The sequence below is a fragment of the Puma concolor genome, chromosome A1, assembly GCF_028749965.1.
Source record: "Puma concolor isolate L17-30 chromosome A1, mPumCon1.1.hap2, whole genome shotgun sequence".
NCBI lineage: Eukaryota > Metazoa > Chordata > Mammalia > Carnivora > Felidae > Puma > Puma concolor.
In genome coordinates, this window is record NC_141667.1 from 51,233,190 (window position 1) to 51,254,984 (window position 21,795).

The following is a 21,795-nucleotide window of genomic DNA, read 5'->3' on the forward strand; positions in this document are numbered from 1 at the left end:
AATCAAAACCACACTCAGGTATCACCTCATGCCAGTCAGAGTGGCCAAAATGAACAAATCAGGAGACTATAGATGCTGGAGAGGATGTGGAGAAACGGGAACCCTCTTGCACTGTTGGTGGGAATGCAAATTGGTGCAGCTGCTCTGGAAAGCAGTGTGGAGGTTCCTCAGAAAATTAAAAATAGACCTACCCTATGACCCAGCAATAGCACTGCTAGGAATTTATCCAAGGGACACAGGAGTACTGATGCATAGGGGCACTTGTACCCCAATGTTCATAGCAGCACTCTCAACAATAGCCAAATTATGGAAAGAGCCTAAATGTCCATCAACTGATGAATGGATAAAGAAATTGTGGTTTATATACACAATGGAATACTACGTGGCAATGAGAAAAAATGAAATATGGCCTTTTGTAGCAACGTGGATGGAACTGGAGAGTGTGATGCTAAGTGAAATAAGCCATACAGAGAAAGACAGATACCATATGGTTTCACTCTTATGTGGATCCTGAGAAACTTAACAGGAACCCATGGGGGAGAGGAAGGAAAAAAAAAAAAAAAAGAGGTTAGAGTGGGAGAGAGCCAAAGCATAAGAGACTGTTGAGAACTGAGAACAAACTAAGGGCTGATGGGGGGTGGGAGGGAGGAGAGGGTGGGTGATGGGTATTGAGGAGGGCACCTTTTGGGATGAGCACTGGGTGTTGTATGGAAACCAATTTGACAATAAATTTCATATATAAATAAAAAAAAAAATGTTCTAAAGTGTGGTGATGGTCTGTAAAATTCTGTGAGTGTACTAAAACCACTGAGCTGTGTCCCTTAAATAGGTATGTGAATTATAACTCAATAAAACTGTTACTTAAAAAAAAAAAGGATAGCTATAAAGTTGCTACATGAAATGTGAACAATTATGCTTTTTAAAACTAAAAACTTCAGCCTTAATATTTTATAAATGTAATGTTTAAGCCTCAATATTTATGTGACATATTATGAATAATTAATCAAGGATAACACATCTTTACTAACCTTTTGTGAGACAGCACCATGTAATAAATATTATAGTAAGAAAAGAAATACTAAAATATTTCATTTCTTGAAATTTGTTAGTTTAATATCAAAACTAACTCCATTAGATAGGCATTATCTTTCTTTATAGGTTCAAAGAAACAACTTGCCAAGGTAATATATTTTACTAAGTAGGGAACTAGTTCATACACAGTCTGATTCGAAAACTCATTTTCTTCCCACTAACCATGCTGTCTCCCTAAAAGGACTAAACTAGCAATTAGAAAACCTACATTCAAATTAAAGTCTGAGACTGTTCCTTCCCAGCTATTCACCCACTTCAATTTTTTCTTCTATAAATCCCAAAGGACTGGGATAAGGATCAAAACGAAAAAAAAAAAAAAAAGAAATGTTTTTGTATTTTATGTGTGTTATTATAAAATTCTATTATAATTATTTTTACTATTTTAAATAAGTTTGATCTTATAATAAAAACAAACTCTAAACATTAGAAAAAAACATTCCCATAAACTAAAAATCAAAAGTTAAAACTGCCACCAGAAGAATGGTCAGAAAAAGGCTTTCCTTTACCCCTGACATGGTCACAGTCACCTTTATCTTTATATAACAGAATTCTGATCTCTAAAAAAGCCTGGATGGCAACACGGTATATAAAAATAGAGCTACAGACTTTCATCACTACACCACTAAACCACATGGAAACAAAAAAGCATGAGGGAAAGGATAGTATCATTGTTTTATCACCCAGAATTATAACTAATATAGCTCTACCTTCAACTTTAGGATTTTGATGATTAATCAAAGAAATCACATCAACCTAAAAGGCTATCATTATATAGCTATATCATAATACAGATTTGAAAAGTCTTTTTTTAAAGAATGACACACAGGAAAATGCTCATAAAACATGGCTGCATAATAAAAACAAGACACAAGAATGTTAGTTAAAATTCACTAAGCACTACACCCAAAAAACAAATAATCCAATTAAAAAATGGGCAGAAGACATGAATAGTCATTTCTCCAAAGAAGACATCCAGATGGCCAACAGACAAATGGAAAGATGCTCAACATAACTCACCAGAAGGGAAATGCAAATCAAAACTACAGTGAGGTATCACTTCACACCTGTCAGAATGTCTAAAATCAAAAACACAAGAAACATCAAGTGTTCACAAAATGACCCAGCAATTGCACTACTAGGAATTTATCCAAAGGATACAATAATGCTGATTCGAAGGGGCACATGCACTCCAATGTTTATAGCAGTGCTATCAACAATAGCCAAATTATGGAAAAAGCTCAAATCTCCATCAATTGATGAATGGATAAAGATGTGGTTTATATATACAATGGAATAATACACAGCGATGAAAAAGAATGAAATCTTGCCATCTGCAACAACGAGATGGAAGTGGAGGATATGCTAAGCGAAATAAGTCAGAGAAAGACAGATCTCATATGGTTTCTTTCATATGCGGAATCTGAGATGAACATAGGGGAAGGGGAGGAAAAATAAGATTAAAACAGAGGGAGGCAAATCATAAGAGACTCAAATACAGAGAACAAATTGAGGGTTAATGGGGGTAGGGGTGTCGGGGGTGGGTTAAATGGATGATGGGCATTAAGGAGGACACTTTTTAGGATGAGCACTGGGTGTCATATGTACAAAATGAATCACTGGGTTCTACACCTGAAGCCAAGACTACACTGTACGTTAACTAACTTGAGAATTAAAAAAAAAAAAAAAAAAAAGTAGTTCATAATTCAGAAACTTTAGGCAACTGGGATCTTACTCCAACTGATGAATCTGAAAGATCCTGTAGTTGATACTCTAATTGGATATCTAGGACAGAATTCTTCATAAATTACAAAAAAAAAGATCAGTTCTTCAAACAAACAAACAAACAAAAAAACCCCAAAAAAGTTAAAAATAGAACTACCTTGGGGCGCCTGGGTGGTTCAGTGGGTCAAGCTTCTGACTTTGGCTCAGGTTATGATCTCATGTGTGTAGGTTTGAGCCCTGCACCGAACTCTGTGCTGACAGCTCAGAGCCTGGAGCTTGCTTCAGATTCTGTGTCTCCTTCTCTCTCTACCCCTCCCCCACTCGCACTCCTTCCCTATCTCTCAAAAATAAACAAACATTAAAAAAACATAGACCTACCCTACAACCCAGTAATCCCACTACTGGGTATTTACCCAAAGAATACAAAAACCCTAATTCGAAAGGATATATGCACCCCTATGTTTACTGCAGCATTATTCACAACAGCCAAATTATGGAAGCAGCCCAAGTGTCACAGATGAATGGATAAAGAAGATGTGGTATATACATACACAATGGAATATTATTCAGCCATAAAAAAAAGAATGGTCTTGCCATTTGCAACAAGATGGATGGAGCTAGAGAGTATAATGCTAAGTGAAATAAGTCAGAGAAAGACAGATACCATATGATTTCATTCATATGTGGAATTTAAGAAAACAAATGAACAAAGGGAAAAAAAGAGAGAGCCAAACCAAGAAACAGACTCTTAACTACAGAGAACTGATGGTTACCAGAGAGGAGGTGGGTGGGGGGAGATGTGAAATAGGTGAAGGGGATTAAGAGTACACTTATGATGAGCACGGAGTACTGTATAGAATTGTTGAATCACTATATTGTACACCTAAAACTAACATAACACTGATGTTAACTATACCGGAATTAAAATAAAGAACTTTAAAAAAAAAAAAAGAAAAAATTCACGGAACACTTGTATGTCAGAAATCATGCTAAGAGCTTTAAATGCCTTACCTTACTGAACCTTTACGATAGCCCCGTAAGATATTATCAACATTTTGCAGGTAAGAAAACGGAGACCTATCTTTCTGGTGACACTGAGGTTATAGAGTAGTAAATAAAGAACATGGAATTTGAAACACCCCAATCACCTGTCCACTTATCTAAAAAATGCAGCACTCTTAGATGGCCAGGCACTCATCTGTACACGAAAATGATGACTTAGAAAACCCTATACTCTAACTACTGCATTATACTCTACAGACACAATTTTTGCTTAAAAATGAATAAAGACAGGGCACCTGAGTGGGTCAGCCATTAAGCATCTGACTTCAGCTCAGATCATGATCTCAAGGTTTGTGTATCTGAGTCCCACATCACCTGAGCTCAAGCCCTGCATCAGGTGAGCACAAGCCCTGCATCAGGTGAACACAAGCCCTCCTTCAGGTGAGCCCCTCTTCTCTCTCTCTCTCTCTCCCTCTTGTGGGATTCTCTCTCTGCCCCTCGCTCACTTGTGCCCTCTTTCTCTCTCCAGGAAAAAAAAAAAAAAGGGAATAAAGATAGAGAAGTGTCTCTACCTTGAACTTGAGCTCAGATTCAGAGATGTCCTGGGTAAGGCCACAGGAACAGACTGTGTCAGGGTTTGGGGCTGGTGGTAATGGATTGGAAGTACATTCTGTTGTCTGTGTTGGTACTGGCCACTAGACTCCTCTTCTTGGCTATGTGAATAAAGATGCTACGAATCTAATTCATGTTCCCATGAAGGAGTCCAAGACCCAGGGACATACTTGTGTGACACAAAATTAGAAAACTCATGTCTTCATTTTAGGAGTAAAACACAGCTCAACTTGAACCACTGTTAGGATTACAAGAAATGCAGTACTACTCCAATAGGTCCAGTTTTGTAACTGACATCCAAGGACATACCCTGGGCAAGGATAATGGCAATTAGAGTAAAACATCACCTTCCAGGTACCAGAGAAAACTGACCAGACAGGAACTGAGGAGAGAAATGTGAGAAGATGGAGTTTCTGCAAAACGCTTTAGGTCCTTTGAGTAATAACCAGATGAAATTTTAAGGAGGATAAAAGTCCTGCTTCAACAAGAGGGGCCAAGAGTCCAGGACTATTGCTATTTTCATTCTTTTCATATCCACAAAAGTGGTAAAAACTAGAAGGTATTAAGAAAATTGGAAGGAAATGCCAGATTTTAACAGGTTTATCTCTGGGTGGTATGATTACAGTACGTAATTGTTACTACCTTTAAATTTTCTGTATTTCCCAAAACTCATCTCCAATGAACAGTATTATTTTATGAGAGTAAAAAAGTTTCCAAGTCAACCATTCAATTCTAGTAATATAAAAATGCTATTTCTAAGATTAATTTTCAAGCTAACACCAAAATCTGCGTTTCAGACTTCTAGACAACTACTTCTTATTATATACGCAAAGTAACTGTCCCTCTTCTTAGGATTGGGAGTATATTTAATTTTGGTTATACATTTCAATCATAACAAAAGAAATCATACCCTCCAAATTTATTTATACCCCCACCATTACATTTACTGTGTGGCTTTTGGTTCACCTGTATTTTAACATTCCATTCCAAAGTAGGAAGTTCATTTTCATCGGCAGACCAGAGTCTTAAAATTTAGGACTAGCAGACCCAGACAAACACAATATTGCTAAAGATGAAGAAGTTCTGAGCTATACCATGAAACTCATCAGATAATTTATACAAATCATCCACTATATAGGTGGTCGCATCTCATGCCGATTCTCCTGCATCATAAACTTGATTCCCTAAAATGATGAAAATAATCAAGTCTATAATTGTTAAAATATTCTACAGCCTATCTTTGGAAATTCTTGTCTTAGGTGATATAGAAAAGCTCATGAGTATCTCTGTAAACATAATCTTAAGGTCCATTTCATATTGATTGTTTTTTTTTTTAATTTTTCTTAATGTTTGTTTATTTCTGAGAGAGAGACAAAGCACGAACAGGGGAGGGGCAGAGAGAGAGGGAGACACAGAATCTGAGGCAGGCTCCAGTCTCTGAGATGTCAGCACAGAGCCCGACATGGGGCTCGAACCCATGAACCATGAGATCGTGACCTGAGCCTAAGTCAGACACTCAACCGACTGAGCCACCCAGGCAACCCTCATATTAAGGTTGTTTTTAAACGCAGAAATAAAATTTGAGGCATAACCCCAGCTATTATTTCTATAAAATAATATTTACTTAAAAAACAAATATTAAAAACCCTGTTCTGGAACTTAGCAAAGCCTCAGTTTATTAACAGTGTTCATGAAAAATATTTTATTGGTAATGAAAAACCATATTTGGTCATACATTTCAAAAACAAGGTCACATTCTTACCTGGAGATTTGATGGCCAGCATAGAGGAGCAGGGCAGTCAAAAAATACAGGTAAAGCTGAACCAGATGCTGTCTGGGCAAGGTTAGTAGCACAACACTTAAAATATAACCTGTAGTAGAAATAAAGAGATATTATAAATAAAATATAATTCTAATTTAGTCTTCCAATTAATTATACTAATAAAAAGAACCTGAAGTCAATTACTTTCCAATTAAGTTTCAACAACTTTCAGGTTTTTTACTTCATACCAAAGTAAGTTTAATACAGTAAAAATCACTATGGACTTTTTGTTGAAAACAAAGCATTTTTCACTTTTTTTTGTAGCTTTCTCTGCTTTACAATCAAGTATACCACACAAAGGTACAACAGCACTCCTCTCATTATCTACCTTTCCTTGATGTCAACTTACTTGTTCTACACCAATTCTCTCATCCTCTCGTCCCAGAGGAAACACTGCTTAATGTCCCTCTCTAAAGCTGCCTCTTCCACTTGACTCAAGATCTTATTTTTCTAATTCCTAATCTCCTACATCTTCAATCATCCCCCTAACACCAGTGTTCACTTTTCTCTTCAAAGGACATACAGGGCTCTTCTTCCAATCTTGAGAAACTTCTCTTCACGATATTATCTATTTTTCTCATTCCACTGACAAATGTTGTAAACTATCTGTACTAATGCCTCCATTCTCTAACACTCCATTATTTCCTCTTAATCGTCTACAACCTATAAATGCTCTATGAACCTTCTTTGTCCTTCTACTCTAAAAAAAAACTCAGAAGTCAACAACTGCCTACTTGTCAAACCTAAAACACCCTGCTTATCCTTGTCCCGGCAACCACCCTCAAAACTGGCTCTGTGGCATGGATTTCCTTATAACCTCCAAATTCCCCCGCTGCTTTTTACCCCCTCAAATGAACAAAGGAAATTTAGTCCCTAAACTGCTTTTTCCCCTACAAAGTATTTAGCTCAAGCAATTTATGTTGCTGCTTCAAATATACCATTCTAAATGTATGTTATCAACAAAGTTACTGAGAACCTACCTACTGCATATGCCAAAAAAAAAAAAAAAAAAAAGCAATCATTTCTTATTCTAAGCAGATATATCATATCTCACAATGCCTGGGATATAATCCACTTAAATGTTCTCATATACAAGTACAAACTGAGCACCCATCCTCCTCCCTCAACAGGCTGGCTCACCCTCTTTCTCCCCTAAATCCCATTCACTCGGACTCAAACCTGAGTCATCTTTCCGTCATCACCAAGTCCTGCTGAGTCTTTCCCAGTTAAGTGTCTCATGTCACCCTTCCTTTCCAGTCTCTATGCCCCATATCCCAGTCCACTCTCAATATAATAGCATACTAATAGCTATTCTTCTTTCAGTCTCTTTCCATCCTCATTGATCCTACACTTCAGTACAAAACCATCACCTTCATCTAGACAAATCTCTTGCTTAAAAACCTTCAAAAGTTCTTAACTTCTCAGTCTGACAGTCTAGGTCTTGCAATATCTGGTTCTTGTCTACTCTTCCATAACTATTTTCCATTTATTAGCGAGTCTTTATTACGGTACAGATAACCCTTCTTAGTACCCAATGCACCTCTCATGCGTAAAGCTAAGGAGACAGGAGCACTATGCTAGGGACTAAAGAGGTAGAATTCAGATTTCCCACATATCCTAACTTTAAGAACAATCCAGCAGAAACTAGACAGAAGTATTTCTACTAACTTTTAATTTCTTAAAATAATTTCCCCAATTTATTTTTTAATCCCTATCTCAAAGGACTTTAGAGGTATTTAAAAAGGATGTTTATTATATTTAGCAAGCATGTTTAGTGTTTGTGACTGAGGATTTTCTATTCAATCTACTGCATGAAAACTCTCCATAAGTTCTCTTTTAATGAACTATCATTTTCCTTTCCAGATATTCCTATCTTTCCCTTTTTGTGCACATCTCATAAAATAGCTGTCAAATCCTCTAGACTAAACATATTGATTTTATTCATTCTTTCAATTATCCACTCAACCAATTATTACATATAAAGTGTGAACCATATGCATTTCTAGACATGAAAGATCCAAACAATAAAGTAATCATAGTCTAGTGAAAAAACATGGACATTGGGGCACCTGGGTGGTGCAGTCGGTTAAGCGTCCGACTTCAGCCAGGTCACGATCTCGCGGTCCGTGAGTTCGAGCCCCGCATCAGGCTCTGGGCTGATGGCTCGGAGCCTGGAGCCTGTTTCCAATTCTGTGTCTCCCTCTCTCTCTGCCCCTCCCCCTTTCATGCTCTGTCTCTCTCTGTCCCAAAAATAATAAACGTTAAAAAAAAAAATTAAAAAAAAAAAAAAAACATGGACAAAAGTATGATACAATATTGGTGCTGTAATATACAAATATTAGAAGGGCTATTATTAAGTGATTAAGCTTGACCTGGACTGAGAACAGTGAATTTATCAGGCTAAGAAAAAGAAAAACATTTTAGGAAAAGAGAATAGCAGGCATGAAAACCATAAAAAAAAAAAAAAAAGGATGTTTTCAGGAGACCATAAACTCTGTAGGCTAGACTAAAATTTGGTGTAAATAAAAAAGTACTGGGAGATGATGCTGATAGAACTGGTGGCTAACACTTCAATATAAAGCCTTGTATACACTAATAAAGAGTTTAGACTGGGCCAACAGTTCTCAAATCCTTTAGATACACTTTTAAGTGAGGTAAGAAAACAAAAAAACAAAACAACAAAAACCCTATGGCCCAATTATCCCCCTCCTTTTTCACACTGCAGTGGAAAAATAACTCAGTGATAACAAAAAATGTCACACAAGAATCTTAAGCAATTATGAATACTGCTAAAGCAAGAACAGTATGAATAATTTATCTAAATTATAACATGTATATAATCTAATTATTTGAAAAATACAAGCCAAAACTATTGCCCATGCAAATATGCATCACTATTCACTCTAAACTATCACAACAAACTCAACTGATGATGATGAAGATAACCCAACAATAATTTATAATTAACATGCAAGACATGCAGCATTGAAAAATGATGACCTACCTAAAATAACATTAATGAATGTTCCTAACAAAATGCAGGAATTTCTGCTATTTAAAGGTTATTTTAGTAGTGAGGGGAAAAATGAGGACCTAGAATAAATCGGCAGCTTTGGTATGGAGTTGGCAGGGTCACCTATGAGAAACATATTTAAAGAAGTCTTAATAGTGATCTATGAGTGGAGAACAAGGAAGTGAAAATGGTTCTGATGTTTCTAGCTTGGATAATCAAGATAATCACAACTTTACCATTAAGATAGGAAACAAGAGAAGGAGGAGGTTTGAGGTATAGATGATGAGTTCATGACCATAAACCGAAGGGTCTACAGAATACTTAGGTGGTCATGTCTAACAATAGTTAGAAATCCATTCAGTACCAGGCACTAGCTAAGCGCTAGGAATAACCCCATTCCTACCTTCAAGGAGCTCACAATCTAGTTAGGAAGATAGATGAGCCTAAGGATCCTTGGAATGTAGCATAGTAAGTGCTATGGGAGAGGTTATGAACTGGGTGCCATGAGATCAGAGGAAAGAACACTAACCCCAGACTACAGTGGTCAAAAAAGCAACGGAAATTGGAGATAGGGATTTGCAGCCAAAACTATATGAGATCACAGAAACAACAAAAGATGAAAATTAAACACAAATTCTAGGCTGTATCAACACTTAAGAAGTCTAAAGAAAAAACACAGCAAAAGAGTCAGAAGGAATGGTCAGAAAGTTAGAAGAATCCAGAAACACTGCTAAGAGGAAGCAGTCAACAATTCCATAAATATGAGATTGTCTGCAGAATGACAACACAAAGGAAGCCTGAGTTTTACATTTTAGGTCACTAATGATTTTAGTGATTGCAATTTCAATGGAATTGTTCTCATAGCCAGTCTTTGCCTTCCACCTTTTACAAGGCTAATTCTGGTTCTCATTACCTCTTGCCTAAAATCCAAACTGGTCTTCTTACCCTTGGTTTCTCCCCTCCCCAATCCAGTGGCCTGTAGAACACTGCCTAGTCAATCTTCTTAAGTGCAGTTCACCTGCTCTAAATTCCTCACTGACCTATCACTACCTACCAAATTATGAATACCTAATATATGTATTCAGGTCTTTTCACAAATTCCCCCACTATAACTTTTCAATATTACTTCTATTTCCCCTTTTATAACCTTTATAAACTTCGCAAAACAGTTCTATAATTAGCATTCCAATTATATTTAGACAATCACTTCTTTTTGCTATTCTCAGACAAAACCCACCCTGGAAAGCTTCTCAATTTGAAGGTACAATTATATTCCATAAACATGAACTTTACCATTCCCTACCTTGATTTTTAAGTTTAAGCTCTTAATAATAATTAAAGGATATAAAAGGGGGGTCACAATATCAATAAAAGAGACAAAATACCTAGGAATGAACTGAACAATAAATGCCCAAGACCTATATAATAAAAACTTTAAAACACTCCAGGACTCAAAAGAAACCTGGAACATAGGGAGGCTTTCTGTGTTCATACATAGAGTTAACATCTTTAAGCTACCTCTTCATCTTAACTTAAACTAAGTATCTAAAGTTCGTATAGCCAACAATATCAGAAAAACTCTGAGGGATAAATAAAAAACAATGAAAGGACTAAGTCTAGACAGTACAATATAGTCTAAATATTCATTATGACCACACACTTAAAAAACAGGAATAAATATCAGAAATGGAACCAAATATATGGGAGAACTTAGTATATAATGATTAGCCAGGAAAAGATGAACTATTTAATAAATACATGGAAACCACCAGATAGTTATCTAGGGGAAAAAATTATACCTACAACACACTGTACATGCAGATAAATCCTAAGTGGAGCAAAGATGTAAATGTAAAAAATGAAATAAAAATAATGGAGTAAAATATGATAGAGAAGCCTTTTCTAATTGAGTCAAAATTCTAAGTTCTAAAAGAAAAAACAATAGGGGTGTCTGGGTGGCTCAGTTGGTTAAGCGCCCCACTTCGGCTCAGGTCATGATCTCACAGTTCACAAGTTCAAGCCCCACACTGGACTCTCTGCTGTCAGCACAGAGCTCGCTTCGGATCCTCTGTCCCCTTCAATCTCTACCCCTCCCCAGCTCATTCTCTCTCTCTCTCTCTCTCTCTCAAAATAAATAAATAACTCTCTGACCTCAGTCGTAGCAATCTCTTACTCGACACATCCCCAAAGGCAAGGGAATTAAAAGCAAAGATAAACTACTGGGACCTTATGAAGATAAAAAGCTTCTGCACAGCAAAGGAAACAACCAACAAAACTAAAAGGCAACCAACGGAATGGGAAAAGATATTTGCAAATGACATATCGGACAAAGGGCTAGTATCCAAAATCTATAAAGAGCTCACCAAACTCCACACCCGAAAAACAAATAACCCAGTGAAGAAATGGGCAGAAAACATGAATAGACACTTCTCTAAAGAAGACATCCGGATGGCCAACAGGCACATGAAAAGATGCTCAACGTCGCTCCTCATCAGGGAAATACAAATCAAAACCACACTCAGATATCACCTCACGCCAGTCAGAGTGGCCAAAATGAACAAATCAGGAGACTATAGATGCTGGAGAGGATGTGGAGAAACGGGAACCCTCTCGCACTGTTGGTGGGAATGCAAACTGGTGCAGCCACTCTGGAAAACAGTGTGGAGGTTCCTCAGAAAATTAAAAATAGACCTACCCTATGACCCAGCAATAGCACTGCTAGGAATTTACCCAAGGGACACAGGAGTACTGATGCATAGGGGCACTTGTACCCCAATGTTTATAGCAGCACTCTCAACAATAGCCAAATTATGGAAAGAGCCTAAATGTCCATCAACTGATGAATGGATAAAGAAATTGTGGTTTACATACACAGTGGAGTACTACGTGGCAATGAGAAAGAATGAAATATGGCCCTTTGTAGCCACGTGGATGGAACTGGAGAGTGTGATGCTAAGTGAAATAAGCCATACAGAGAAAGACAGATATCATATGGTTTCACTCTTATGTGGATCCTGAGAAACTTAACAGAAACCCATGGGGGAGGGGAAGGAAAAAAAAAAAAAAAGAGGTTAGAGTAGGAGACAGCCAAAGCATAAGAGACTCTTAAAAACTGAGAACAAACTGAGGGTTGATGGGGGGTGGGAGGGAGGGGAGGGTGGGTGATGGGTATTGAGGAGGGCACCTTTTGGGATGAGCACTGGGTGTTGTATGGAAACCAATTTGACAATAAATTTCATATATTGAAAAAAAAATTAAAATACAAACAATAAAAAATAAACTTAAAAAAAAAAGAAAAAACAATAAATTCAATCTCATTAAAAACAAATTCTGCAAGTCAAAAAAATCATAAGCCAAAATCAAGACAAGCACAACTGAAAACAGTAATTTTAACTCATCATAAAGGGTTAATTTCCCTAATGTATACCAAACTCCCACAAATTGGCAAGAAAAGGCTAAAATCCAGAGAAGGCCAGCCTAACTACTCTCTGTTGGTGCTGTGTCTCCCTTCAGCTAGAGCTGTAGCCCCAATAAAGCCTTGCCTGTGCCTTTGAGAAAAAAAAAGGGGGAGGGGAGAGGCTAAAATCCCACAAAAAAGTGGGCAAAGGACATGATCTGACAACTCATAGAAGAGGAAACACACGTTTTTCATCAACATGTGAATAAATACAATCTCACTCACAGTAAGAGAAATACAAATTAAAACTTATGTTAAAAAACATCCATTTTTCATGTACTGGAATAACCAAATGTAAGAATTTGATAACACGGTTTTTGATAAGGATGTAAGACTGTAGGAACTCTCAACCACTGTCTGTAAAACCCCATAGAGAGTAATATCGATCCATTATTACACACATATATACTCTTTAACGCAGCAACTTCACTTCTAGCAATTTATCTCAAGGCTATATTTGTATCTGTCAAAATTATGGCTATATAAAATTATTTAGTGCAACACTGAATGAAATAGCAGACGAAACTAAAGTGTTCACCAATAGAGCATCAATTCTGTGGTATGGCCATACAAGGATACTACACCACTACGAAACAGAATTAGGAGGCCTAGGGGGAGAAGGAGGCCTTAACATTTAATCAGAATCTTAAAATTTGGCAGAACAGGAAGTGTCAACATAAAAACACAGAGTACAAAGCTTTATTTCATGAATATCTAAAAGCAGTAGTTATGGCTCTGTGATACATCATTAAGTTAAAACAAACAACAGGTTCAAGACACTGTAAATCTACTTCTGAAATCATTGTTGCACTATATGCTAATTAACTTGGATATAAATTTAAAAATTAAATAAAAATTTTAAAAAAAGAACACTGTATATTATCCCCTCATCTGTATAAAGAGAACATACATATATTTATACTTATTTATGTTTATTTACCAATATATCTTTAAATTGACTTATGTATACATAAAAATATCTCTAGAATTTTTCACAAGTTAATAAAAATAGCTACTTGCTGGGGCTTAAGAGAACTTAGTAGTTGGCAAACAGAAGAATGATACTTTTCACTGTACACTTTCTATGTTTTGATTTTTTTAACATATAATAAATGTATAAATACATTACTAATTTTTAAAAAGAATTTTAAAGATGTATTTAAGGGTGAAAGTTTATAAACTAGAACATTACGTAAACACTCCTTAATACTTTGACCCAGACGTTACTCTAACCAAAAAACTGCTCAAGCTGTAACTATCTACTCATGTAATCACTGAGTTAATTCTACCATAGCACGTAATAAGTGTATTTAAGAAGGCTCAGTTGAATTCCCAAAGTTATAAGCCAGAGTATGAATTTCAACTGTATTAAAACCCACTCAACTTCTAAAATTAATGTTTCTGATTATTAGGCAGCTGTTTTTAAAATAAATATTTCAATCTACTCAGAAATAATATATGTGATAAGCACATTTTTTAAAGCACAGTGTGAATTATTCTGCTGATTAAGCTAAAAATCTAAGCCAAGTACCGATTGTTCTTCTACAACAGATTGGAATTATTTTCCATGAATTGGCTAACATACAAAGCTTTTAGTAAAGGGCTGAGAATTATAGTGCTTTGCAGCATAAAAGAACATTCTCATTTCAAAGAATTTCCCAAGGTAATGCCATCTAAGAGAGATGAATTTATTGTACCCAGATGTTTTACTTCTAGTGCACTGCCTTTTCTACTATACTTCTTCCCACAATGGCTTACTTGGGAATCTCTTAGAGATGTAAGGGGTTTTCAGGGCTGAGCTTTGGAACCCAAAAAGTCCTTCCATAGATAAAAATAAATCTCACTGAGACAGGACAAACCCTTCACAATTCTATAAAATATATACTTCTTGATGGACAACTCTAATAATAATATTATTAAACCACTATCATCAAACCACATCTTGAGTTATGTTATAGTAATGCCAAATGAAACATTATTGCTATGATTACATATAAACCAAAAATTAATCTAAAAATCAAGGATCATCACTGTCATACTAGATGAATTTTTACCTGTTTCCTGCCTGTATTCTTTTCCTTATTTTAAGATTCTAATTTTTTTTTTTTAATGTTTATTTTTGAGAGAGAGAGACAGAGAGACAGAGCTTGAGCAGGGGAGGGGCAAAGAGACAGGGAGATACAGAACTGGAAACAAGTTCCAGGCTCCGTGCTGTCAGCACAGATCCCGACATGGGGCTCAAATTCATGAACTGTGAGATCATGACCTGAGCCAAAGTCGGAGGCTTAATTGAGTGAGCCAACCAGGCCAGGTGCCCCTTGAGATTTTGTTTTAAGTAATCTCTGCACCCAACATGAGGCTCAAACTTACAACCCCAAGATCAAGAGTAGCATGTGCTACTGACTGAGCCAGCCAGGTGCCCTTCCTGCTTGTATTTCTTGACTTCTACCTCTTTAACCTCAACATTACTTTAACCACTAACTCCAAACATAGCAATTATATTTCAAGGAATATATATATTTTTAATATTACAAATGTCATTTCCAACATTTCATTTAACTGATATAAATGCCTTATGTTCCACTGATACTAATGTTCTGGAACAATAAAGAATATTGCATTTAGGAAGCCTCCCTTCTTTGTTACTAACAAAACCCTTAATAGACAAATTAGAACAGACCAAATGTCTGGAAAATTTGTTCTCATTTACATTTTATCATATTAAAATCTAAAATGCTTTCTTCTGCCTTCTAGTGTCATCCAGTAAAATAAACCCAAAACTGTCTGTTCTCCTCTAGCCCTAATAATTCATACGCAATAGTAAGACAAATTATATTACAAACAAGATTCATAAATATTCATCAATGACTGTATCACTGTCATTTCAACGTAACCAAACCTCATTTTACTCAAATTCAAAATCACCTTAACAAAGATATAAATCAGAATGCTCACTAACAGATTAGCAAAGGTGATATAGACACTTACCTACATAATGCATATTAAGAGCCAAATACTTATACTGGAAAAGCGGGTTGTTACTGAGGCTACTTCTTTGGATCTGCTGAAAGAAGGAGCTGACATCCCATCTGTACAGGACATCCAACAGCATGATGCTTGGCACCCTCAGGGCCACATTTAACACTGCCTCCAGTTTTTCCTTTGCAGCCATGTTTTTTCTTGGAGCAGACCTAAAATTCAGGAGATCCAACATATAAAAAATAAGTCACCTCAAACAGCTTTTAGATATCCTCTTAGGAATCTAATGGATTGCCATATCTATACAAACACTACATAACAATGTATAAAACTCCTCAGCCACAGCTACTACTTCTAGGCTTTCATGAAGCAATCTTTATATTGGGTTTTCACACTGACCTTTCCTTACAGGTCTTCCCAGTCTGCATAAGTGGTAAGGCCTCAAACTTTATTTTTAAAAGCTTAACTCCAACTCTAGGCACTAGCAACAAAACACCCTAATAATACTACAGCTTTTGTCCAATTAACTTGAAAGGAAAAATTCACTCCTATAAAAGTGAGATTTATGTAGGTCTTAGAAAAGAGCAAAATTTAACTGATAAAAAAAAAAAAGCCTAAGCTATTCAATAAAAATTTGCTAACTACACATTTAGTTTGCAGCATCTCAAAGACTTATCCTTTTCTATATTACTTGCAATCAAAATTGAAGTACTGAATTTACATGATGTAGATACAATTCAGAGAAACTCACGATACAGGTAAATAAAACATTGTTCACAATATTATTTCCTTGAATCATTAAACTCTTCATTTGATATTCCCATAATCTGCCTTCAAAGTGGGAAACAATTGCAACATCAAATTCTTCCTGTGATATACAGATACGCTGGCACATGGAGTCTGCAGCCCGTCTGTGCTCAGCTGTTGATGAGTAGTACGAATAGAATTAAAAAAAAAAAAAAAAAAAAAAAAGGAAATGAAAGATCTCCAGGACAATCTATTATTTAAAAGGACAATTCTGTGCAACACTGCTTTGTATGATAGTGCTGCAAATTAATCCAAGGAATTATGAGAATCAGGCAAACAAGTGTGTTAAAGACAATTTTAAAAGTAATGATAATTCTGGATTGTTGGCTCTGACAATATCCTTTTAAGAATTTTGCTGAGAAAGCTAAACACATTTCCAGCTTTGGCAGTAATTTCAGACATTACAGGACAAATGAAAACATTTATTTCTGAAGAAAATTACAGTGACAGATTACTATGCTATGGTTAAATATTTGTCAGTATTTCCATTTTACCCTCTAATTTTCATAGCTTCCTAGCTCAGATAGTTTAAAAAAAGAGCTCAACTTGGCAAACCATTAATAGAAGTTTGTCAATCACTGAAAAACTGATACATTATATCAATCATTGAATGATCATAAATCATTCCCATTACTTAAAAGTTATCCTAAGAATGCACAATTAACATTTTTATTAATAAGTATGGTAATTCTGATTACTTTAAATGAACAAGATCACTTTAATAATTTTCCTACATAAGAAATAAATATTGTCAGAATTAAAACCTAACCGTTGTGTCCTATGGGGGGAAAAAAGCACTGAAAAATAAAAACTCTACTCAACATTTAGTGCAAATTACACCATTCAGGAATTTCAATTTCTCAAAGCTCATGAGAGAAAAAAAAAATCTTGAGAAGAAATAATACCAAAATATCACATTAACATCCTTCCAACAATAAGGCTAAGGTGACTTTTATTTCCTTGTCTGTTTGCCAAATGTTGTAGAATACCCATTATTGGGGATTAAAAAAAGAAATTCTTTATAAAAAGTATAATATGCCTAAGCTATCTAGATGACTTAAGGAAATATATAGAACATAACTACTTACTAAGGTGGTCAAACAGATAAACAGTCAAACTCAGTTGGGAGTTTATTTCACAGTACACAAACAATGGATTTTTCTCACAAAACACCAGTCCCGTGTGAAAATCATTATGGACTAAGATAACAGTATCACTGACAGGCTTTATACTATAATGGAATATACTTTTTCCATATTCTAGAATCCAATATAAATCACTACTGCTTTGTAGGGACTATTACTAAGTTAGTACTTGTGGTCCATATTTATTTCATCTGAGTTAGAGCCTTCCTCCTTTTTTAATGTTTTGCTGTTTTTACATGTACCCATTTTTACCATTTATTGCAGCTCTCAAAGGGGTAAAGAAAAAAAATTTTAAGTAAACCAATAACCGCTCCTGCATCACGATATGAAATCAAGATATGAACAACTAACAAGAAAAAAAATCTCCTTTAATTCTTCTGGAGATTCAACTCTATTACAGAAGAGGGCCATTAGCATAATGGTACAAATTCCCTCTCAATAACCACTATTCCTGCCTCACATATAGAAAAAGGGAAATCTTGAGTTCCTAAAGCTCTCAATACAGAATATCTGAGACTGATCCCCAAATTCTACTGCATAGTAAATCCAAGACCCAAATGTCTGAATTAAGGAGGACCTTGTATAGAATGAAATATGCCCACTTAATAACAACCCCACTGCTTATAAACATTTCATTTATTTCTGTAAGTTATATTTTAGCAAGTCATTGGCAAGCTGGGCCTATATGTGGACATAGAGGAAACAAATTCATGGAAAACCAGATCTAAAATATTACCCACAAAAGCTGTGGAAAGACACAGACACACACACACACACACACACACACACACACACACACAAAATCCCCAGCCCAACTTTGTGATTTCTAAAGTGTAAGTGCCACATGATAGGGTGATCACCATCACAAATACCACACACTACACTCCAGCACCACACACTAAATTAACATCTAAACAAAATGTGGAAACATTTATCTTGTTTAAAATCACTGAAGTCACTCACATTTGCCAAGCCACTCTATTAGAAGCATGAAGTAAAAATGGAGCTTTCTCCCCTGGCATAAAAAGATTATTCTATTTCTATGATATTTGGTTGAAGCCTAATTTATCTTTTTCCTAGATTTATTATTAGAGCTAATGAGTATATTCCAAGTCAGAGGAAGCTTAAAATTCTCTTAAAATCATAATAATACCAAATTATCCTCAAAAATAAGTAAAGGAGCTGAACACAAAGATGACACTCCTAAGGCCAAATATTGAAGTTATTTCCTGTCATGTTCAATTACACATATATTCCCCTCCATGAAAGATTTTTACATGTCCTCCTTGAAATGTTAACAGAACTGGGAAAGTAATATGCCAACACAATGTTTCAGCAAGCAACGTAAACTAAATGTGACTCAAGCTTAAAGATGTTTTTACACAGTGAAACACCTTAAAAAAAAAATCCCTTCCAAAAATGGCAAAAAACAAAACAAAACAAAACAAAAACTCAACAAAGCTAACCAAAAGCAGAACCACAATGATTTCATTAGATGACTTTCCCAGGCTTGGAAGCAGCAATCACTACTTACACAGTAATGTCCTGTACAAGTATAACGTTGCACAGCTCACCATTCATATTTGTGGGTTAGGAAACACAGTCTCATTCTACACCTTCCTGGAAACACTTTGATTTTTGTTTTATGAAGAAATCACACAAATCATCCGGAACAATATGGAAAATGTATGTTTTTAAAGTAATAGCTTGTCTGTTAAAGAATTAAGAAAAAGAAATGGAAAATGGGATCTTACCAAAAAAAAGAAGGCTATTCATATCTCCTTTTTAAAAAGGCAGATAAACTCCCTTTTTAAAAAGGCAAATAAAAAATAATGAGAAAATCATATGACCCAATTTTAAATTCAGTATGATAGATAATTTAAGGCTGAAAGTTTCTACACCTTTCTTCCGCTTCGAAAGAAAAAAAATAAATCACCATTAATCTCCTTTCTTTGTCCAATCCAATGGAAAAAAAAAATTCTACCATCTGCTAAAACCAATCTCAAAAATTTTCTGGCTGTCCATACATTAGGATGGTAACCCCTGAAAATGTTATAGGGCAAAGCTAGAGCCTAAAATCATAAGTAAACTCAGCCAAAACAGATACCCAGGAGGAGAACGCACCTCTTACATAAGCATTGGCACATGTTTTAAATATAGCTGGTCCTCCCCCCTCCCACACTATTGCTAGCTAACTTTGTATGTACCTGGTTTCCACATAAACTACTAGCAATTCTGTGGCTTCTCATCTCCAAAGTGGCAAAGATACAGAATCCACTCTGAATAACAGGACCATCTTTCAACTCTTAAGGAGCCAGACAGAGGGAATAAAAACTGCTCTCTCTGCCATTGGGCGCTCAGCCTGGGTCACGACTGCAGCACCGACAGCTCATCCTTTGGGCATGATTCAAGATTCAGTAGAAGAGCACAGTCCGCATTTTAAAAAATAAAAAGGCACACAATCCTCTCCTTTCCTTTCCAACTAGTTTCCTGTTTACTGCAGACAGCGATGCAAAGCCATCCATTAATCTTTGATGCCTTCTCACTGCAAAGCCCCCTTCCTCTCTCCCCGCACCTCCTCCCCCGCCCTCCACGCCTGCTGATCTCAGCCGCGTTTGAACTATAGTAACCCCAACCCAGCTCGCTGCAAAGCAGGCAGCGCAGCAGCAGGGCCGCTGCCGCCGCGGGGCTAGGGGATTACGTTCGCAAAAACTCTGCCAGTAAAGAGGCCCGTGCCAGGGAGCTCCCCTCTTGTCAGGCCAAGGGTGCTGGCTCCGCCGCGCCACGCACCGAAAAGCTTCCAAAGAAAGACACGGGCCAAGTTCATCATCCCCGAGCAGAAAAGGGAATCATTCCTAAAGGGAGGGCAAGGGTCTTGAGTGGGAAAAGCAAAACAGGAGTGGGGTGGAGAAGGGATGGCAGCCGAGAGAGGACGCGATGGGGACAAAAAGGAAGGGATAGAGAACGCTCTCACAGTGAAAAAGGACAGATGGGATGCAGAGCAAATGGGCCCCCATTCGAAGAATGGCTTGGCAGGCCTTTCCGCACCCCCAAACAACCTCAAACCGCATGAAAGAAGGAAAGAGGAGGCTGAGTTTGGGGCTGCGTAGACTAAAGGATAAGTCAAAAGGAAAGAGGGAGGGAAGCTGAGAAGCAAAGCGGACAAAGACGCAAAAGAGGGAAAGTTGGAAGTGGGAACTAGAGAAAAGGGGCTGGAAAGGAGCACCTAGGAAGGGGCAGCTCAGGAAGCTGCTTAGAAAAGACCTCGAAAGGGGGTCCTAGGGATGCGGTGGGGCAGAAGCTCAGAGAGAGAGCATCTTAGGAATGCCAGGGGAGGTAAGGGATGCCTCCGGGAGGGTGGGCAATTAAGGAGGCGGCGCTCAAGGCCCTGGAGCTGGCGGAGGGGACTCTGTACGGGGAAAGGGGGTGGGAAGGGAGGGCAGAGAGTTGGAGAGAGCTGGTGGGGGGCCAAGAGGTCTGCAAGAGGGGCAGCTGGTCAGGAGGGAGGGGACGCCAGGGGAGAAGAGGGGATGTGGACGCCGCCGAGACTGGGAAAAAGGTGGGAGGTGAACCGAGGAAGGGGCGGAGGAGGGGGGAGAGGAAGAAGCCGGCAAAAGGGTGGGGGAGGGGAGAAGGAAGGATGTGGGAAGAGAAGGGGGCGGAGGAGCCTGGATGAGAAGAGGCCAGCCAGGGCGGACGGCTCGGTCACCTCGGGCAGTGGCCTCTCTCCCCGCAGGGCGGCGGCGCCGCCGGCGGGCAGGCGAGCTCCGCAACTCCCCGGCTCTCTCGCCCGCCCTCCCGTTCTTCTCGGGCGGCGGCGGCGGGGGCCGGGACGGCGCGGCTCACAGCGGCGGCTCCTCCGCGCCGGGCCTTGGTTGCAGCGTCTTGGGAGGCGGCGGCAGCGGCGGCGGCAGCGGCCCGACCCGTGCGGTCACCATCGTCCGCGGCGGCAGGCGCTCGCGGGCCGAGCCCCTCAGCAGCCGACGGCGGCCATGGCCTACTGCGCTCGCTCCTCCCGCCCCCGGCGCTCTGCGGCGGCCGCGGTCCGCTCTAGCTCTCTGCGCCTGCGCGCGCCGCGCCCCTCCCCCGCGCGCGCGCGCGCGCGCGCGCGCTCTTGCGCTCACTCACAATCGCACGGGCCGGG

General features: G+C 38.0%; 1 protein-coding gene and 1 non-coding gene across 2 annotated transcripts in view; both read right to left on the reverse strand.

The window, feature by feature from the left end:
- The window catches only part of RNF145 (ring finger protein 145), a 64,520-nt gene extending 42,995 nt beyond the window's left edge, over positions 1 to 21,525 (reverse strand). Inside the window, exons 1-3 of the mRNA XM_086705361.1 lie at positions 21,361 to 21,525; positions 15,709 to 15,911; positions 6,191 to 6,299 (exon numbers count right to left, since the gene is read on the reverse strand). Of these exons, the coding sequence (XP_086561487.1) occupies positions 6,191 to 6,299; positions 15,709 to 15,892 (293 nt within the window). The 5' untranslated portion in view covers positions 15,893 to 15,911; positions 21,361 to 21,525. The remainder of the gene's footprint in view (positions 1 to 6,190; positions 6,300 to 15,708; positions 15,912 to 21,360) is intronic.
- TRNAL-UAG (transfer RNA leucine (anticodon UAG)) lies at positions 5,883 to 5,967 on the reverse strand. The gene has a single exon. It is a non-coding gene; the product is annotated as a tRNA-Leu (tRNA).
- Positions 21,526 to 21,795: the final 270 nt, after the last annotated feature.